The 14,877-nt window shown below is 41.7% G+C and overlaps 2 protein-coding genes across 2 annotated transcripts; one reads left to right on the plus strand and one right to left on the minus strand.

Annotated features, from left to right (window-relative positions):
* Window positions 1-8,889: 8,889 nt before the first annotated feature.
* Window positions 8,890-10,340, minus strand: LOC111395364. The gene is made up of 2 exons (XM_023021338.1): window positions 10,005-10,340; window positions 8,890-9,876 (listed from the first exon to the last, which is right to left on the minus strand). The coding sequence occupies exons 1-2, from the start codon at window positions 10,338-10,340 to the stop codon at window positions 8,890-8,892; spliced, it is 1,323 nt and encodes a 440-aa protein (XP_022877106.1).
* A 184-nt stretch (window positions 10,341-10,524) lies between these two features.
* Window positions 10,525-13,778, plus strand: LOC111395365 (probable xyloglucan endotransglucosylase/hydrolase protein 30). Its single transcript, XM_023021339.1, has 6 exons — window positions 10,525-10,563; window positions 10,972-11,036; window positions 11,171-11,340; window positions 11,633-11,733; window positions 12,012-12,220; window positions 13,241-13,778. Exons 1-6 carry the CDS (start codon window positions 10,525-10,527, stop codon window positions 13,776-13,778), a joined length of 1,122 nt encoding a protein of 373 aa, XP_022877107.1.
* The last annotated feature ends 1,099 nt before the right edge of the window (window positions 13,779-14,877 follow it).

Consider the following 14,877-nt stretch of genomic DNA (forward strand, 5'->3'; position numbering starts at 1 on the left):
AGAGAAGAATCACCAGATTTGGAGAAGGAATCAAGCAGCAAACTGAGTTTTTCTTATCTTTCTCTTCTCCATGCGATTTAATTTGTATTTTATTGTATTTTTCTTCTCAATCATGAACTAAACTATTAAATCTAGGGTTTGATGTAACCTATTTGAGACATGATTTAATTTCTTTATAGTGTCTCCATTTAATTTTCCAGAATTGATTTGTATTGTTCTTGCTTAATGCTTTCAGTTGCTTGATTACCAATTGAATGAATTGATGCTCTAAATTTAACGCTCGAGAGAGGGAAATTTAGGCGTGATCTAAGAACAATATAACCTAGATTTGTAGGTTTCAAGAGAAAGTGCGAATCTTTGAGGGTAAAACAAGAACCAAATGCGTGATAATCTTTATATATTTAATTCGAAATAGAGATATTGGGGTTAAAATATAGAGATGGGTTTCTATTTGACGCTCAAGAGGGGAAAATAGAGTTAATTTAGGATTCTTGCCTATGAATTCGGTAAATAATTAATGGAAGTATCTATAGGGGTTGAGAATTATGTTGATAATTTGGTGAAATCACTCCCTAGACTTTACGAAATTCTGATTTAATATTTAGAAATTGCCTCACTTTTCTTGCTTTATTAAATTCATCGACATTAGTTTTGCATTCAAACATCAATTTAACATCCAATTGTCTAGATAAAGTAAACGCGGACATAATTATAGTATTCAGTGGAAGTCGAATATCAATCCCTGTGGGTTCGACACTTCTCAATTCCTTAATATATTACAAAACTTGACATCGTGCGCTTGCGGTATAAAATCACGTTACATAAATCACGTGGCACATATCCTTTAATTTCGTTGCATATATTAAGAAAGAATGAAATACAAGATTGTGTAAGCCATAGAAAACTATAACCGAACAAAATTAAAGAAAAAAGAAAAATGGAATATGGTATTTGATGCTACCAAAAATCGTACCTGTTGATTTCACGAGCTTGATGATTTTGATTGAGCACGATCGTAATTTTCCGATACCTGAAACAAAGGCAACGAGGTATGTTTTCGTCGCTCCTCTGATACTTAAGTCAGAAAGAGAATTATATGTGTGAGGCTATAAACTGGAGAATAATGAGAAAACGTACCTGAATAATGGCCCAAGGTTCTATATTTATAGAGTAGGTAGTATACTCTTAGTAGGATTGTGCCAGTTGGATATTTTTATCCAATGGAGTCCTGTTTGTGAGTAATGTCCTACTCGTAATGGAATTGTTTGACAAGTGGTGTAAGAGTTGATATAGAGTTCTTGGGTGTTTAGGTGTTCGTTTGTTAGGTGCATAGGTCTAGAAGATCTGTTAATGGAATATGTTCCGAGGACATATTTTTGAGGACCATGGGGTGATTTAAATATTTGTATGAGTTTCCTTGAGGACCAAAATACCTCGAGGACTTGAAAGATCTCAAGGACATATGGCAAAAAAGTGAGCAGAGCACATAAGGAGTCCTTGGGAAAATAGTCCTCGGGTATACAATATTGGTATCATCATTGGCCCCCGTGCACTCCTCTTAGAGATCGAGCTCTGGGATGCGGTGCACATGAGTTACGAACATTTCACTTTAGGCAACGTCGTCGAGAAGTGCTGGCTGACAATAGAGGTCGGTATTGTTACAACCGTTGTAGAGAAGGGGCTTGAATTTGTGACACGTGTCTTCATGGACGGTTGTAGATGGCAACCTTTGGCCTTCCATCGTTTTCACCTATAAATACTATTGTTCTCACCTTCATTTTTCACTTTTACCCACTGTAAATCTGGTTTCTGCGAGGTCGTGCTCAAGAGAAATACTTTGGAAACTTCTCAACTCATCGGGAAACTCCAGGTAAGGCTTGAGGCTCTAAGTTATTCCATAAGCTAGGTCTTAAGTTCGTTAAGTGATGTCGAGTAGTGAGGGTTGTGATTCATCCAGTAGTTCGAGTAGTAGTGAGGACGTAGGAACATCGATAATACTGACGACTATTTCCCTAGAGGCTACTCCTGAGGCTCAAGTTAATATGATCTTCGAATATCCCGATGAACCCTATAGGCTAAAAGAGCACTAAGCTATTGCTGCGACTAGGGAATATGGTATTATGCCTATTTGTGATGTTAGATTTCCTGGCCCCGAGGATAGGATTGTTCGAGCTCGACGATGGGAGTTTGTTATTTTTAGGGAGACCCTTAAGGCTGGCTTTAGGTGGCCCCTTCCTCCCTTTTTCATTGCTTTGTGGGTCGAGCACTCCATGTGCCTGGGGCAGTTAGTGCCCAATGTCTGGAGAATGCTCGTATATTATTTTTATAACTTGTAGGTACTTAGGTATCGAGCCCAACATTGACCTCTATAAATTAGTGTTCGAGCTTAAGAAGCATCCTCGATATACTTGTTTTGGCTATCTCTCGACGATAGAGGGATTTAAGGTTCCGAGGATGGCGAGTTCTCTGAAGGGATGGAGGGAGTTGTGGTTTTATGTAATAGCGCAAGAACCTAACCTTCCTTTCTGGCCTGATTGGAAAATCCCCGATGCCGAGAAGTTCCGTGAGGGCTAGGTGTATCCAAATATATTGGAAGAGCATAGGAGGATGATGGTAGGGCTCAATCCCCTTTTCTCGACGATGAAGGAGATTGGGGAAGAGGTTATAGACCTGACAGATATTAGAGGCGTTGAGGGTAGGGATGTGCCTTTATTTTTTGCAAAATAGCTTGACCTTATGCTCGTTGTAAAGTGTTGCAATCTTGCAGGTATGTCATTTAATCCTCGAGCCCTCCGGAATTTTGTCAGCACAAGAGCTGATACCCATCCACATGGGTAGCCCCTGGCGAAGAAGAAGGGCAAGAAAAGGCCTCGAGGCACCCCTGAGCGAAGTATGAGGGGGCCTGGCGAAACATCTCAAGCACAACCTCAAGTCTCGAGCCCTTTGCAGTCGAGCCAAAGATCTTCTCCTCGGGTCATTTTTTCTCGGCCTCCTTCCGAGGTGGTCGACCTCGAAGAAGACACGGTTCCTTTGGTGAGTTCCCTGACCGGGGACTTTGAACGTTGCCACCTCGTTCCGAATCTTGTGAACAAATACAAGGAGGAGGTGAAGATCGAGGATGGGATGAAGGTCCTCGAGCGTCTTACTATGAAGGTAATCCTCGAACATTTGACTTCAGCTTTTAGTTTCTTCTTCAAGATTAATACTTTATAAATTCTCTTTTTTAGACGTTGAGGGTAGCTCAAGGGCTTTCTCTTCAAGGGAATCTTGTGAACAAATACAAGGAGGAGGTGAAGATCGAGGATGGGATGAAGGTCCTCGAGCGTCTTACTATGAAGGTAATCCTCGAACATTTGACTTCAGCTTTTAGTTTCTTCTTCAAGATTAATACTTTATAAATTCTCTTTTTTAGACGTTGAGGGTAGCTCAAGGGCTTTCTCTTCAAGGGATTGAGGAAGCCAAGAGAGCGGCTGGGTTGGAGACCTCCATGGCCTCCAAGGACTGGAGGATTCTTGACCTCGAGGTACAGGTCGAGGTTTTATTGAAGGAGCGTGATGACATGAAAAGGGAGGTTGCTAAGGCCAGGGATGACCTTAATATGGCAAAGGATGAGGTCGAGCTCATCCAAAAGACGAAGGATTTTGAGCGCGAGCTGGCAGATGTCAAGGAGACGTCCTGGGAGGAGTTTAAAACCTCCGAGGATTGTGACAAGATCAAGGGTGAGTACGCATCGGGGGCGTACTTCCACGCTCTGAAGGAGGCCCGGGCCTTCCTCCATCTGAAATTACCCGACGTCGCTCCGGATGACCTGAAGACCATGCTTCCATCGTTGATACCTTGGAGCTCTTGGGTTCAGAAGATGGAGGAGGATCGGGTGGAGACGATGACGAGGAGGGCCTTGAGGACGACGTGCAGATCGACATCCACAACCTCGACCCTCCCCTTGGCCATATTGGATAGTGCCCCACCCCGATCTTTCGCTTTGTAATTTTTTGAACAAGTTTTTTGCCCGATGAATTGTACAATGTTTTGCTGCTATTGAATGAACTTTGCCTTTTAGTAATGAACTGTGAATTAGTTATCCTGATCTCGTGCGCTAAACGATAATCGCGTGAGGTAATTAGTCACCCCGACCCCTGGGACTTTAAACATCTCGAGCAAACAAACTCTGAAAAGAAGTAACTTATACATGCGATGTCCTCGGGGGATTGATATACTCGTGGACTTCACAACTCGAGCACACTAACTCTAAAAAGAAGTAACTTATGCATGCGACGTCCTCGAGGGATTGATATACTCGAGGACTTCACAACTCGAGCACTTTAACTCTAAAAAGAAGTAACTTACTCATGTGACGTCCTCGGGGGATTGATATACTCGAGGACTTTACAACTCGAGACTTACTCATGCGATATTCTCGGGGGATTGATATACTCGAGGATTTCACAACTCGAGCACATTAACTCTAAAAAGAAAGAAGTAATTTACTCACGCGATGTCCTCGGGGATTTGCCAAAAAAGATGGAGGACTTTTATATGCAACCGAGCATAACGATTTGTGCTCGAGTATGTTGTATGGTCAATTTTTTTCCATGAGTGGTTGTGTAGGCCAAGGCTTTGGGTACTTGTTCGGGGTAGGGCTTTTTAGGTGCTTGCGCGGGACAAGACTTTTTAGGTGCTTGCTCGGGGCAAGGCTTTTTGTGCTTGCACGGGGCAGTGCTTTTTAGGTGCTTGCGCGGGGCAAGGCTTTGAGTGCTTGCACGGGGCAATGCTTTTTAGGTGTTTGCGCGGAGTAAGGCTTTTTGAGTTGCTTGCGCAGGGGCAAGGCTTTGAGTACTTGCACGGAGTAAGGCTTTTGATAGCGAGATCACATTTCAATGAATAGCTTAATTTTTATTGTACTTTGAAAATAGACTTGGTGCGCAGGCCTGACTACTGGAAATTGATTACCTGTAATATATTTTTAAATTCTCGGCGTTCCATTGTCTTGGAAGTGGTCTTCCTAATGTATTTCTTAAACTGTACATACCTCCTTAAAGATGTCGTATGACTTCGAAGGGCCCTTCCCAAACTGGTCCTAGCTCGCCCGGGGCATAACCTGCTGCTTCGGCCCTTCTTAACACAAGGTCTCCGACTCTGAATCTCCACGTCCTTACTTTTTTATTGAAATACTTTGCTATTTTATTTTGGTAAGAGGTCATTCTTAAAACTGCCTGATCACGAACTTCTTCCAAGAGGTCGAGATGTTCAGTAGTGTGCCCTGCATCTTCGGGCTCAAGTCTTCTTTGGTTGGGCAACCTGACTTCAACAGGGATGATGGCCTCAATACCGAAGGCCAACATGAAGGGGGTTTCCCCCGTAGTGGTTCTGTGGGGCATTCTATATGTCCAAAGTATGGAAAGTAACTCATCAGACCAGGAACCTCTTGCATCTCCGATCCTAGTACGGAGGTCTTGCAATATAATCCGATTGGTCACTTCGGCAAGACCATTACTTTGAGGATGGGAAACTGATGTCAAACAGTGATCGACCCCCAAGTTGGAGCAGAAGTTTTTAAATTGTTCATTGTCAAATTGCCTACCATTATCAGTTATGAGGACTTTCGGTATCCCGAACCTGCATATGATGGACCTCCAAATGAAACTTCTCAACTTAGCCTCTGAAATTGTTGCTAAAGGCTCGACCTCCACCCACTTAGTGAAATATTCTATAGCCACCGCCACAAACTTCAATTGGCCCCTAGCTATTGGAAAGGGACAAAGGATGTCAATTCCCCATTGCTCAAACAGGGTCGTGCAACTAATGCTAGTGAGGTCTTCTGCGGGAGAGTGGATGATATTGTCAAATCTCTGGCACTTGTCACATTTCTTGACATATTCGTGGGCGTCTTTCTTCATGGTAGGCCAATAATATCCATACCTTATGAGCTTGAAGGCTAATGCCCGAGCTCCTTGATGGTTTCCACATATCCCTTCATGAACTTCTTCTAGGGCTTGGGATGATTCGGAAGGCTTAAGGCATCTGAGGTATGGAAGTGTGAGGTTTCTACGAAATAGAACTCCCCCAAGCATGCAATACCTTGGAGCTTTGGATCGGATGCTTCTTGCTTCTCGAGGATCTTCTGGAAGATTGCCATGTTTTATGAAGTCCACTATTGGATCTATCCACGATGGTTCATTATCAATATCCATGACGCCTACGGTCTGATTGATGCTTGGCTCGGATACAATTCTAATGTGGACTGTCCTGTTAAGTCCATCTATTCCTATGAACATCAATCTTGACAAGGCATTAGCCTTATAATTCTCAGCCCGAGTAATCTTCACAATTTCACAACCCTTGAACTTTCTCTGGAGATCATGCACTTTCAAGCAGTATAAGCTCATCTTTTCGTCTTTCCTATCGAACATCCCATCAATTAGCGCAACCACCAACTGGGAATCACTGTAAATTTTGATGTTTTCAAGCTCAAGATTGATAGCAAGTTCCATGGCTATGATGACGGTCTCATACTCTGCTTCATTATTGGTTGCCTCAAATTCGAACTTGAGTGCACATTGAATGTCTATGAGCGTGTCTGGGCTTATGATTATGACCCCTACACCCGAGCCCAAGGAGTTTGATTCTCCATCTACGAAAATTTGCCAAACACCTGTGGAAGAGCTCGAGCTACCATCTGGCCCTCGAGGCCTTGGGGTGAGTTCTACAATAAAATCAGCTAAGGCCTGAGCTTTGATAGATGGTCGGGGCTTGAACTCTATGTCAAATTCTTCGAGTTCAATTGTCCACTTCAATAATCTTCCTGAGACGTCTGGTTTCTGAAGAATGTGTTTTAGAGGTTGATTGACGAGCACTACAATAGGATATGACTGAAAATATTGGCGAAGCTTTCGTGCTGCCACTATCAATGCAAGGGCAAGTTGTTCTGCCAAAGTGTATCTTGTTTCTGCATCAAGTGGGACTTTGCTTACGTAATAAATAGGTTGCTGGGCTAGGGATGTCAAACGGGCCGAGCGGCTCGTCGGCTCAGTCGCTCGGCTCGTGGGCCGCTCGAGCTCGTCAAATGACGAGCCCGAACCGAGCAGGGGGCTCGATCCCACGAGCCGTTTTGATGAGCCCACGAGCTCGGCTCGTGGGCTCGGCTCGTCAAATGACGAGCCCGAGCCGAGCAGGGGGCTCGATCCCACGAGCCGTTTTGATGAGCCCACGAGCCGAGCGGCTCGTGGGCTCGTCCAAAAAATTGAATTTTTTAAAAAAAGGTGCAAAAAAATTAAAAAAACACTAGCTCGTGGCTCGTGAGCTCACGAGCTCGTGGGTCGAGCTGAGCTCGCCCTCGAGCAACGAGCCGAGCTCGTGGTTTAAAGGGCAGAGCCGATTGCCATTCCTATGCTGGGTCCTGTTAACCTCTTTCACCAAGACACCACTTACTGCATTCTGAAACACAACCAAATACAAATACAAAGTATCCCCAAGGTCGGGTTTGGTGAGGATAGGAGGAGATTTCAATGTTTGTTTGAGCTCCTGAAAAGCCTTCTCGCACTCCTCATTCCATTCAAAGCAATGATTTTCCCTGAGGGCTTTGAAGAAGGGGAAGCGCCTGTCTGCTGCTCGGGACATGAACCTGTTTAACGCGGATACCCTGCCTGTCAACTTTTGAACTTCTTTCTTGGTCCTTAGTACTTCCATTGTTGCCAAAGCCTGAATCTTATCGGGGTTGGCCTTAATCGCCCGATGAGTGATCATGAAACCCAAAAACTTTCTTGAAGCTACGCCGAATACACACTTCTCTGGATTGAGCTTCATCTTATATTTTCGTAGGGTGACGAACACTTTCTCAAGGTCGGATATGTGTTGCTCTACCTTCTTACTCTTTACAACCATGTCGTCCACATAGGCCTCGATATTGTTTCCTATCAAGTCAGCGAAGACTTTGTTGATGAGCTTCTGATATGTCGCCCCAGCATTTTTCAACCCAAATGGCATCACCATATAGCAATATATGGCTGAATCGGCCATGAATGACGTCTTCTCTTGGTCTTCTTCAGCCATGAGGACTTGATGATACCCTGAGAATGCATCTAAGAAGTTGTACAACTTATGTCCGGATATGCTATCCATAAGATTGTCAATCCTGGGTAGCGGATAACTGTCTTTCGGGCACGCCTTATTAAGATTTGTGAAGTCAAAACAGATCCTTTATTTACCACTGGCCTTTTTAACAAGAACAACATTAACGAGCCAATCGGGGTATTGGACTTCCCTTATGAACCCTGCTTTCACCAATTTGCCTACTTCTTCCTGAATGACCACATGTCTTTTCGGCGCAAACTGCCTCTTCCTTTACTTAACAGGTTTGGCCCCTGGGCTGATATTGAGTTTATGGACATGTACTTCTGGGTCTATCCCGAGCATATCCTCCACCTTCCATTCAAAAATATCGATGTTGCGGGTCAGACAATCGATGATTTCCTTCCGGAGGTTGGCCTGGAGATCCCAACCAATAGTAACGGCTTTCCCGTGCTCGAGCTCAACCACTTCCAATTCCTCAACGGGGGCCAATCTGCCCCTTGGCTCGAGCTCGAGGTTTGAAAGTTGCATGATGTCTGTACTCATTCCTCAGATGCTAGTAACATAGTAATGTCTGGCAGCCGTTTGGTTTTCTCTAACTACTCTGATGCAATGACCTGTGGGGAACTTCATGGCAAGGTGGAAAGTTGATACAATAGCCTGGATCTTGTTCGGTAGGGGTCTTCCCAGAATGATGTTGTAGGCCATTGGGGTATTAACCACTTGGAATGGTGTGATCTTCGTCACTTGTGTATTACTAGATCCTAATGTACGCGGGAGCTCGACGATGCCCTCAAGGATAATGACTCCACCACCAAATTCCTATAGAGGAGTTTTTACTGCTTTGAGCTGTTTGGGAGAGATCCCCATTTTGGCGAAAGCCTCCTGGGAGAGTATATTTGCTGCACTCCCATTATCAACCAGGATCCTCTTTACTTCGAAGTTAGCCACAACTGCAGAGACGACCAAGGCATCGTCGTGAGGATATGATATTCCTTCCATATCTCTTGCTCCAAAAGTGATGTCTCTGACTTCATCACGGGATTCCATTGGGGTATGAGCATGTTGGCGGGCATACTGCTTTCGCCCACTATTTGTGTCTCCTCCAGATGTTATGCCCCCGACGATAATATTAATTGTCCCGGTAGTGGGTTGAGCATTGCTTCCGGTTCCAAGCTCTTTCCGATTGTCACGATCATTCCTCGGGCATTTATCATGTCCAATGTAATTCCTTAAGAATCCTCTTTTAATGAGAGCTTCGATCTCCCGCTGTAAAACTTGGCAATCCTCCGTGGTATACCCATGATCCCGATGAAATTCGTAATATTTGCTCCTATTTCTTGTGTCACGAGGCGACTTTATCCTTGAAGGCCACTTTAATTCTTTCATATCCTTAATCGCCATCAAGATGTTTATTTTAGAGGTGTTCAACCGAGTTAGAGATCCTGAGGGCGCCTCATTTCTACGCTTTTCTCGAGAATGCTCATGCTGGGGAACGGGATCATGTTGCCTCTTGTTTTCGACCTTTTCATGAAGGGGACCAGCTCTCCTTGGATTCAATGTCTCCTCCATATTGATGTACTTTTCAGCTCGGTTAAGGAGCTTGGTCACTGTCTGTGGTGGGGTCTTTGATAAAGACATTTTGAAGGCCTCACACCTTATGGCATAGGTGAGGGCAGAAACTGTTGCTGTAATATGGAGGTCGGGTATTTGAAGTCTTTCCTTGTTAAATCTTGTCATAAAACCTCGTAGGGTTTCATTCGGCCCCGTAGTTGTATGACGGAGGCTGCAGTCTTCCTGATTTGCTTGCTACTCGCAAAGAAGGCTGAGAACTTATCAACCAAATCTGAGAATGAGGCTATGGAGTTGGGCTCCAATGTCGAGAACCAATCCCTAGCAACATTAGTAAGTGTTTGTGGAAAGGCTTTGCACATAACCTGATCCGGTGCAACTTGCAAGTTCATGACATTAGTATATACATTGAGATGGTTGATGGGGTCGGACGTCCCATCATACTCTTTAATGCGGGGATATTTGAATCTGTTGGGCAAGGGATATGACAATATCTCTGGTGTGAATGGAATGTTAGGGGTGAAACCTGTTGGCCCCCAAGCACTCCGTTGCAGGCCAGCTGTAATTCCTTCTTGAATGATCCGAGCAATTTCACTGGAATCCATAGCGACCGATCTCGAGCCCGAGGCCATATTGTGAATACCCGAGGTTTCTACTCCGCCAGTTGCAGGGTTTGGTGGTCGTGCTCGAGCATCAGCCATAAAACGGCCATGCTCTACCTGTGTTGGCGACGGATGTAAATTTCTTTAACTTAACAGTTGCGTGAGCGTGGCCACCTGCTGATGAAGCTCTTCAAAGGCTTCGGTTGTGATGACCGCTGGCAGAGGTGCGGGCACTCTTGACGATTCTTCATGAGGAGCCGGTTGATCTTCGGCAGGTTAAGGGATGGGAGCGGATGAGTTTGCGAGGGGAAGACCTGATCGTGTGTTAACCATGGCTTTTGGTAGCCTTTCCCACAGACCGCGCCAATGATGCTACCAAAAATAGTACCTGTTGATTTTCCGAGCTTGATGATTTTGATTGAACACGATCGTAGTCTTCGATACCTGAAACAAAGGCAACGAGGTATGTTTTCGTCGCCCCTCCGATGCTTAAGTCAGAAGAGAATTATAGGTGTGAAGCTATAAACTGGAGAATAATGAGAAAACGTACCTAAATAATGGCCCAAAGTTCTATATTTATAGAGGTAGGTAGCGTACTCCTAGTAGGATTGTGCCAATTGAATTTTTTATCCAATGGAGTCCTATTTGTGAGGAACGTCCTACTCATAATGGAATTGTTTGACAAGTGGTGTAAGAGTTGATATAGAGTTATTGAGTGTTCGTTTGTTAGGCGCATAGGTCTAGAAGATCTGTTAATGGAATATGTTCTGAGGACATATTCTTGAGGACCATGGGGTGATTTTAATATTAGTATGAGTTTCCTCAAGGACCAAAATACCTCGAGGACTAGAAAGATCTTGAGGACATATGGCAAAAAAGTGAGCGGAGCACGTATGGAGTCCTCGGATATACAATATTGGTATAATCAGTATTCATTCAAGAACCCTCTTCTTTCTCCTCTTGATGTTATACACCACCACAGTTTTTAACCGAACCACCCTCAGATTCGATGAAGCCTATTCCCCTCTCTTAAGTGATTTCAACATTCAACGGTTACCCGACGACAAGTCTATTCGTCTCCTCCTTAATCGTTTTTCAGGTAACCATTTCATCTAAACGCTTAAACGGTTAGAGATGAGCCATGTCTCCCCCATAAAATTATCTGTATTTATGCATGTATCTATATGTTGGGAAAAATTTTGTGGGTTGGAAAAACTCTATTGGAAAATCTTGGAAAATTTGCGGCGGAATAGGTGTAAACGCGTTTTTTTTTTTTTTTTTTAACTTTGTAGTGTGTGTGTGTGTGTGTGTGAATATTTATATAGATATAAAAATGTGTATATATATTTTGGCTATTGAATTTACAAAAAAATCATATATACAATGTTCAGGTTCTGGAATTATATCATCTGATTATTACAAGTATGGTTTCTTCAGCGCAAGCATCAAGTTACCGGCAGAAAATACTGCTGGCATTGTCGTTGCATTCTATGTAAGTACAATTTTTCTTCTTCATGAAATTAATTTCTAGAGATTTAAAAGGGAGAAAGAGTAATTATTTAAATATATGTTTTCCTTTTTTAAATAATTCTTTACGATTAAGTATCAATTTGTTTCCATGTATGAATCTTGCATGTGGAAAATTAAGAAAATTAGGTTTCTCCCCATGTTCTCTATATTAAATCCTGTGAAAAAGAAAAAAGAAGATTTTTCTTTTATTTCGAAAATGTATGTCTAGATGATTAATAATTGAGACAAAATTTGTCGTAGACATCAAATGTAGACACATTTGAAAAGAATCGCAACGAATTTGACATCGAGTTTATGGGAAACGTAAAGGGGAAGCGGTGGAGGTTCCAAACGAACATGTATGGCAATGGAAGCACATCCCGCGGCAAGGAGGAGAGGTATCGATTGTGGTTCGATCCGAGCAAGGATTCTCATTGTTACAGCATTCTTTGGACGCCTAAGAACATCATGTAAGTTGCTTATAAAAAATCACTTGAGCTTAATTTGCAATTTTGGTTTGAATTCCACTTTTGTTACTCTTGAAATGTTGGTATAGATGCCGTATTCTAAACTTACTGTTCTTATCTCTTCGAAATTTTTTATTAACTTCAATACACTCGAGCAATGAACTTGATCATGAAATTTCAAATTAGGCAGCCACTTAAAAATATGGGTTTTCCCATCACTAAAACCCAAAATTTTTCTCTTAATAGCAAGCGATCGGTAGATTCACATCAGTAAATAAGCCAGTTGATTTCGTCAGCTGGTCAACTAAATTAAGCTCCCAAGGGAATTTTTTTTTTTCTGTCTCTCTTGAATCTTTGCTGTCTTCACAAAAACTGAAATAAGTTCATCAAAAGTTGATTTAAAGTTTGTTTTCAATAATTAGTTGCCTATCAAAGGCTGCAAGAAAACTGACTGAGAATTGTCTTCAATATGTTGTCCCCTCCACCCCCCATGAAACCATCAATGTTTGAAAATTAATTCAATTTGCAAGTTTAATTTAATAAAATTAAATTTTGGTTTATCCCTGGAATAAAGTGCTAGCTGTTCGGCTTCATCTATAAAGGTCACGGTTTATTTATCTCGTGTTTGATCTAGATGAAATTACCCTTATTTGCCACCACATGCGGTAAGCTCATTTTAGAACACATTCTTGAAATCTAATTACTCATTTGAGCCTTAAACATATCAAATTGCTTGTTTAAACTTTTTGGACTCTGAAACCATGTCAAGAGTAGTAGTTTAAACCTTAGAATTGACGCGGAATTTACTCTTAAGATAGAGAAGTGAAACCCTAACTTGTAAAATTAGGGTGAACAAATTCCTATGGCCTAGTACTTAAAGCATAATATTTCAAGAATACATAGGTAAATTAAATTTCTTAGATATTAAAAGATTTCCATAGTATTCAACGTTTTCGATTATTCCTATTTTAATTATATATTTCGTTTATAATCTGACAATATGAATATAATATACATTTCAAATTTTTACGTGGGCAAAGTTCCGACAAGAGAAATCGTTCGCAACGCAGCCATGGCTGGGGATTATCCATCAAAGCCAACGTCACTCTATGCCACCATATGGGATGCTTCAACTTGGGCCACAAATGGTGGCAAAGAAAAAGTAGACTACAAATATGAGCCCTTTGTGTCAGAATTCACAAACCTCGTACTTGAAGGCTGCATTGTCGATCCCATTGAGCAAATTTCATCAACAAACTGCACTGATAGAATTGCAAGTTTGCTTGCTAAAAAATACTCCACCATTACTCCCGAGGGTCGAAAATCGATGAAACGGTTCCGCGAAATGTTTATGTACTATTCGAGTTGTTATCACAATGTAAGGTATCCAATACCACCACCAGAATGTGTTGTGGTGGCTTCAGAAAGGGAGATGTTTCAAAATGGTGGAAGGCTAAGGGAAAAGATGAAGTTTGGTGGCAGCCACTGGCGGAACGGCCATGGTTGGAGATCCCGACGGCCGAGAAAAGTGGAAGCGACAGGCCATGTAGCTGCTATGTGAAGTGTTCGAGAAAGTGCTGCATGTGTAATATGTATATATGTGCTAAAATTGATCCTCTACTATTTCTTGTAAAAATTTGGCTGAAACAATCTTTTGAGTTTGTGGTGTACTTATATATAGTTAGGCCAATTTGTATATATTGACTAAGATAGACACGAATTTTGGTCTTCACTTCTTAAGCCACGTCGATTTTCATGGACTCCTTTTGCAAATATCGGTCATGATTTAAAAATTATTTTTTCTTCTTTCTAACAATATAGGAGACCGATCACGATATATTAAAGCAGAAGTTTGATATCTCAAATTAATTGTAAATAAATTTTCTTTGACATAATTATCTCGTCTAATAAGTTTTTTTTTTAATTAATAAAGTTAGTGTGAAGATAATGGGCCATTTACTCTCCTAGGACCAAATTGTAACTTTGAAATAAGTGCATCACTCAAACATGAAGTTTATCCTCGTTTGGCCCCCATTAAATTCCATTACACTACATTTTACTTTTCTCTATCCTATTTTCAACCACACAATCTTCCATAAAATAATATTACACGTAAATCAAAAAAATTTCTTTCTTTTTCAACCTTCTATTTAAAAATAAATAAATAAATTATTTCATCCATTTTCATTTCCAGAAAATAGTGGCCAAACGGGGCCTTAATAAAGGGCATAACTAAAGATGGTTGACTAGTTGCGGACAATTAGTTCAACAGCTAAACCTAAAGATACCAAACCTTTCAAAGACCATTAATATAAGATGCATTGAAAATTGATACCTCATTCCCAATAGTTCATAAGAAGTCCTAAAAACACGTAAGATAAAAAAAACATCGTTAAATTTTTAATGCTTGTTTTAAGTTTAAAGTACGTTCTGAAAGACCTCTCCATAATAGAAATCTAGCGCCTTTCTCAGTGGGTCGTCGGTAAAGTGCATACAAAAGCAAGACAACTTAGAAGTTTTTTAAAATAATCTCTTCTTCGTAAAGATAAATATAAGGTCTATGAAGCAATTACTTAAAGTACACTTCATACTACAGACACTCCTATAAAATAGAGAAGAATCCCATGATTCTGAACCAATCTTACATGGGACACCGAATT

Source organism: Olea europaea, chromosome 6 (assembly GCF_002742605.1).
Source record: "Olea europaea var. sylvestris chromosome 6, O_europaea_v1, whole genome shotgun sequence".
NCBI lineage: Eukaryota > Viridiplantae > Streptophyta > Magnoliopsida > Lamiales > Oleaceae > Olea > Olea europaea.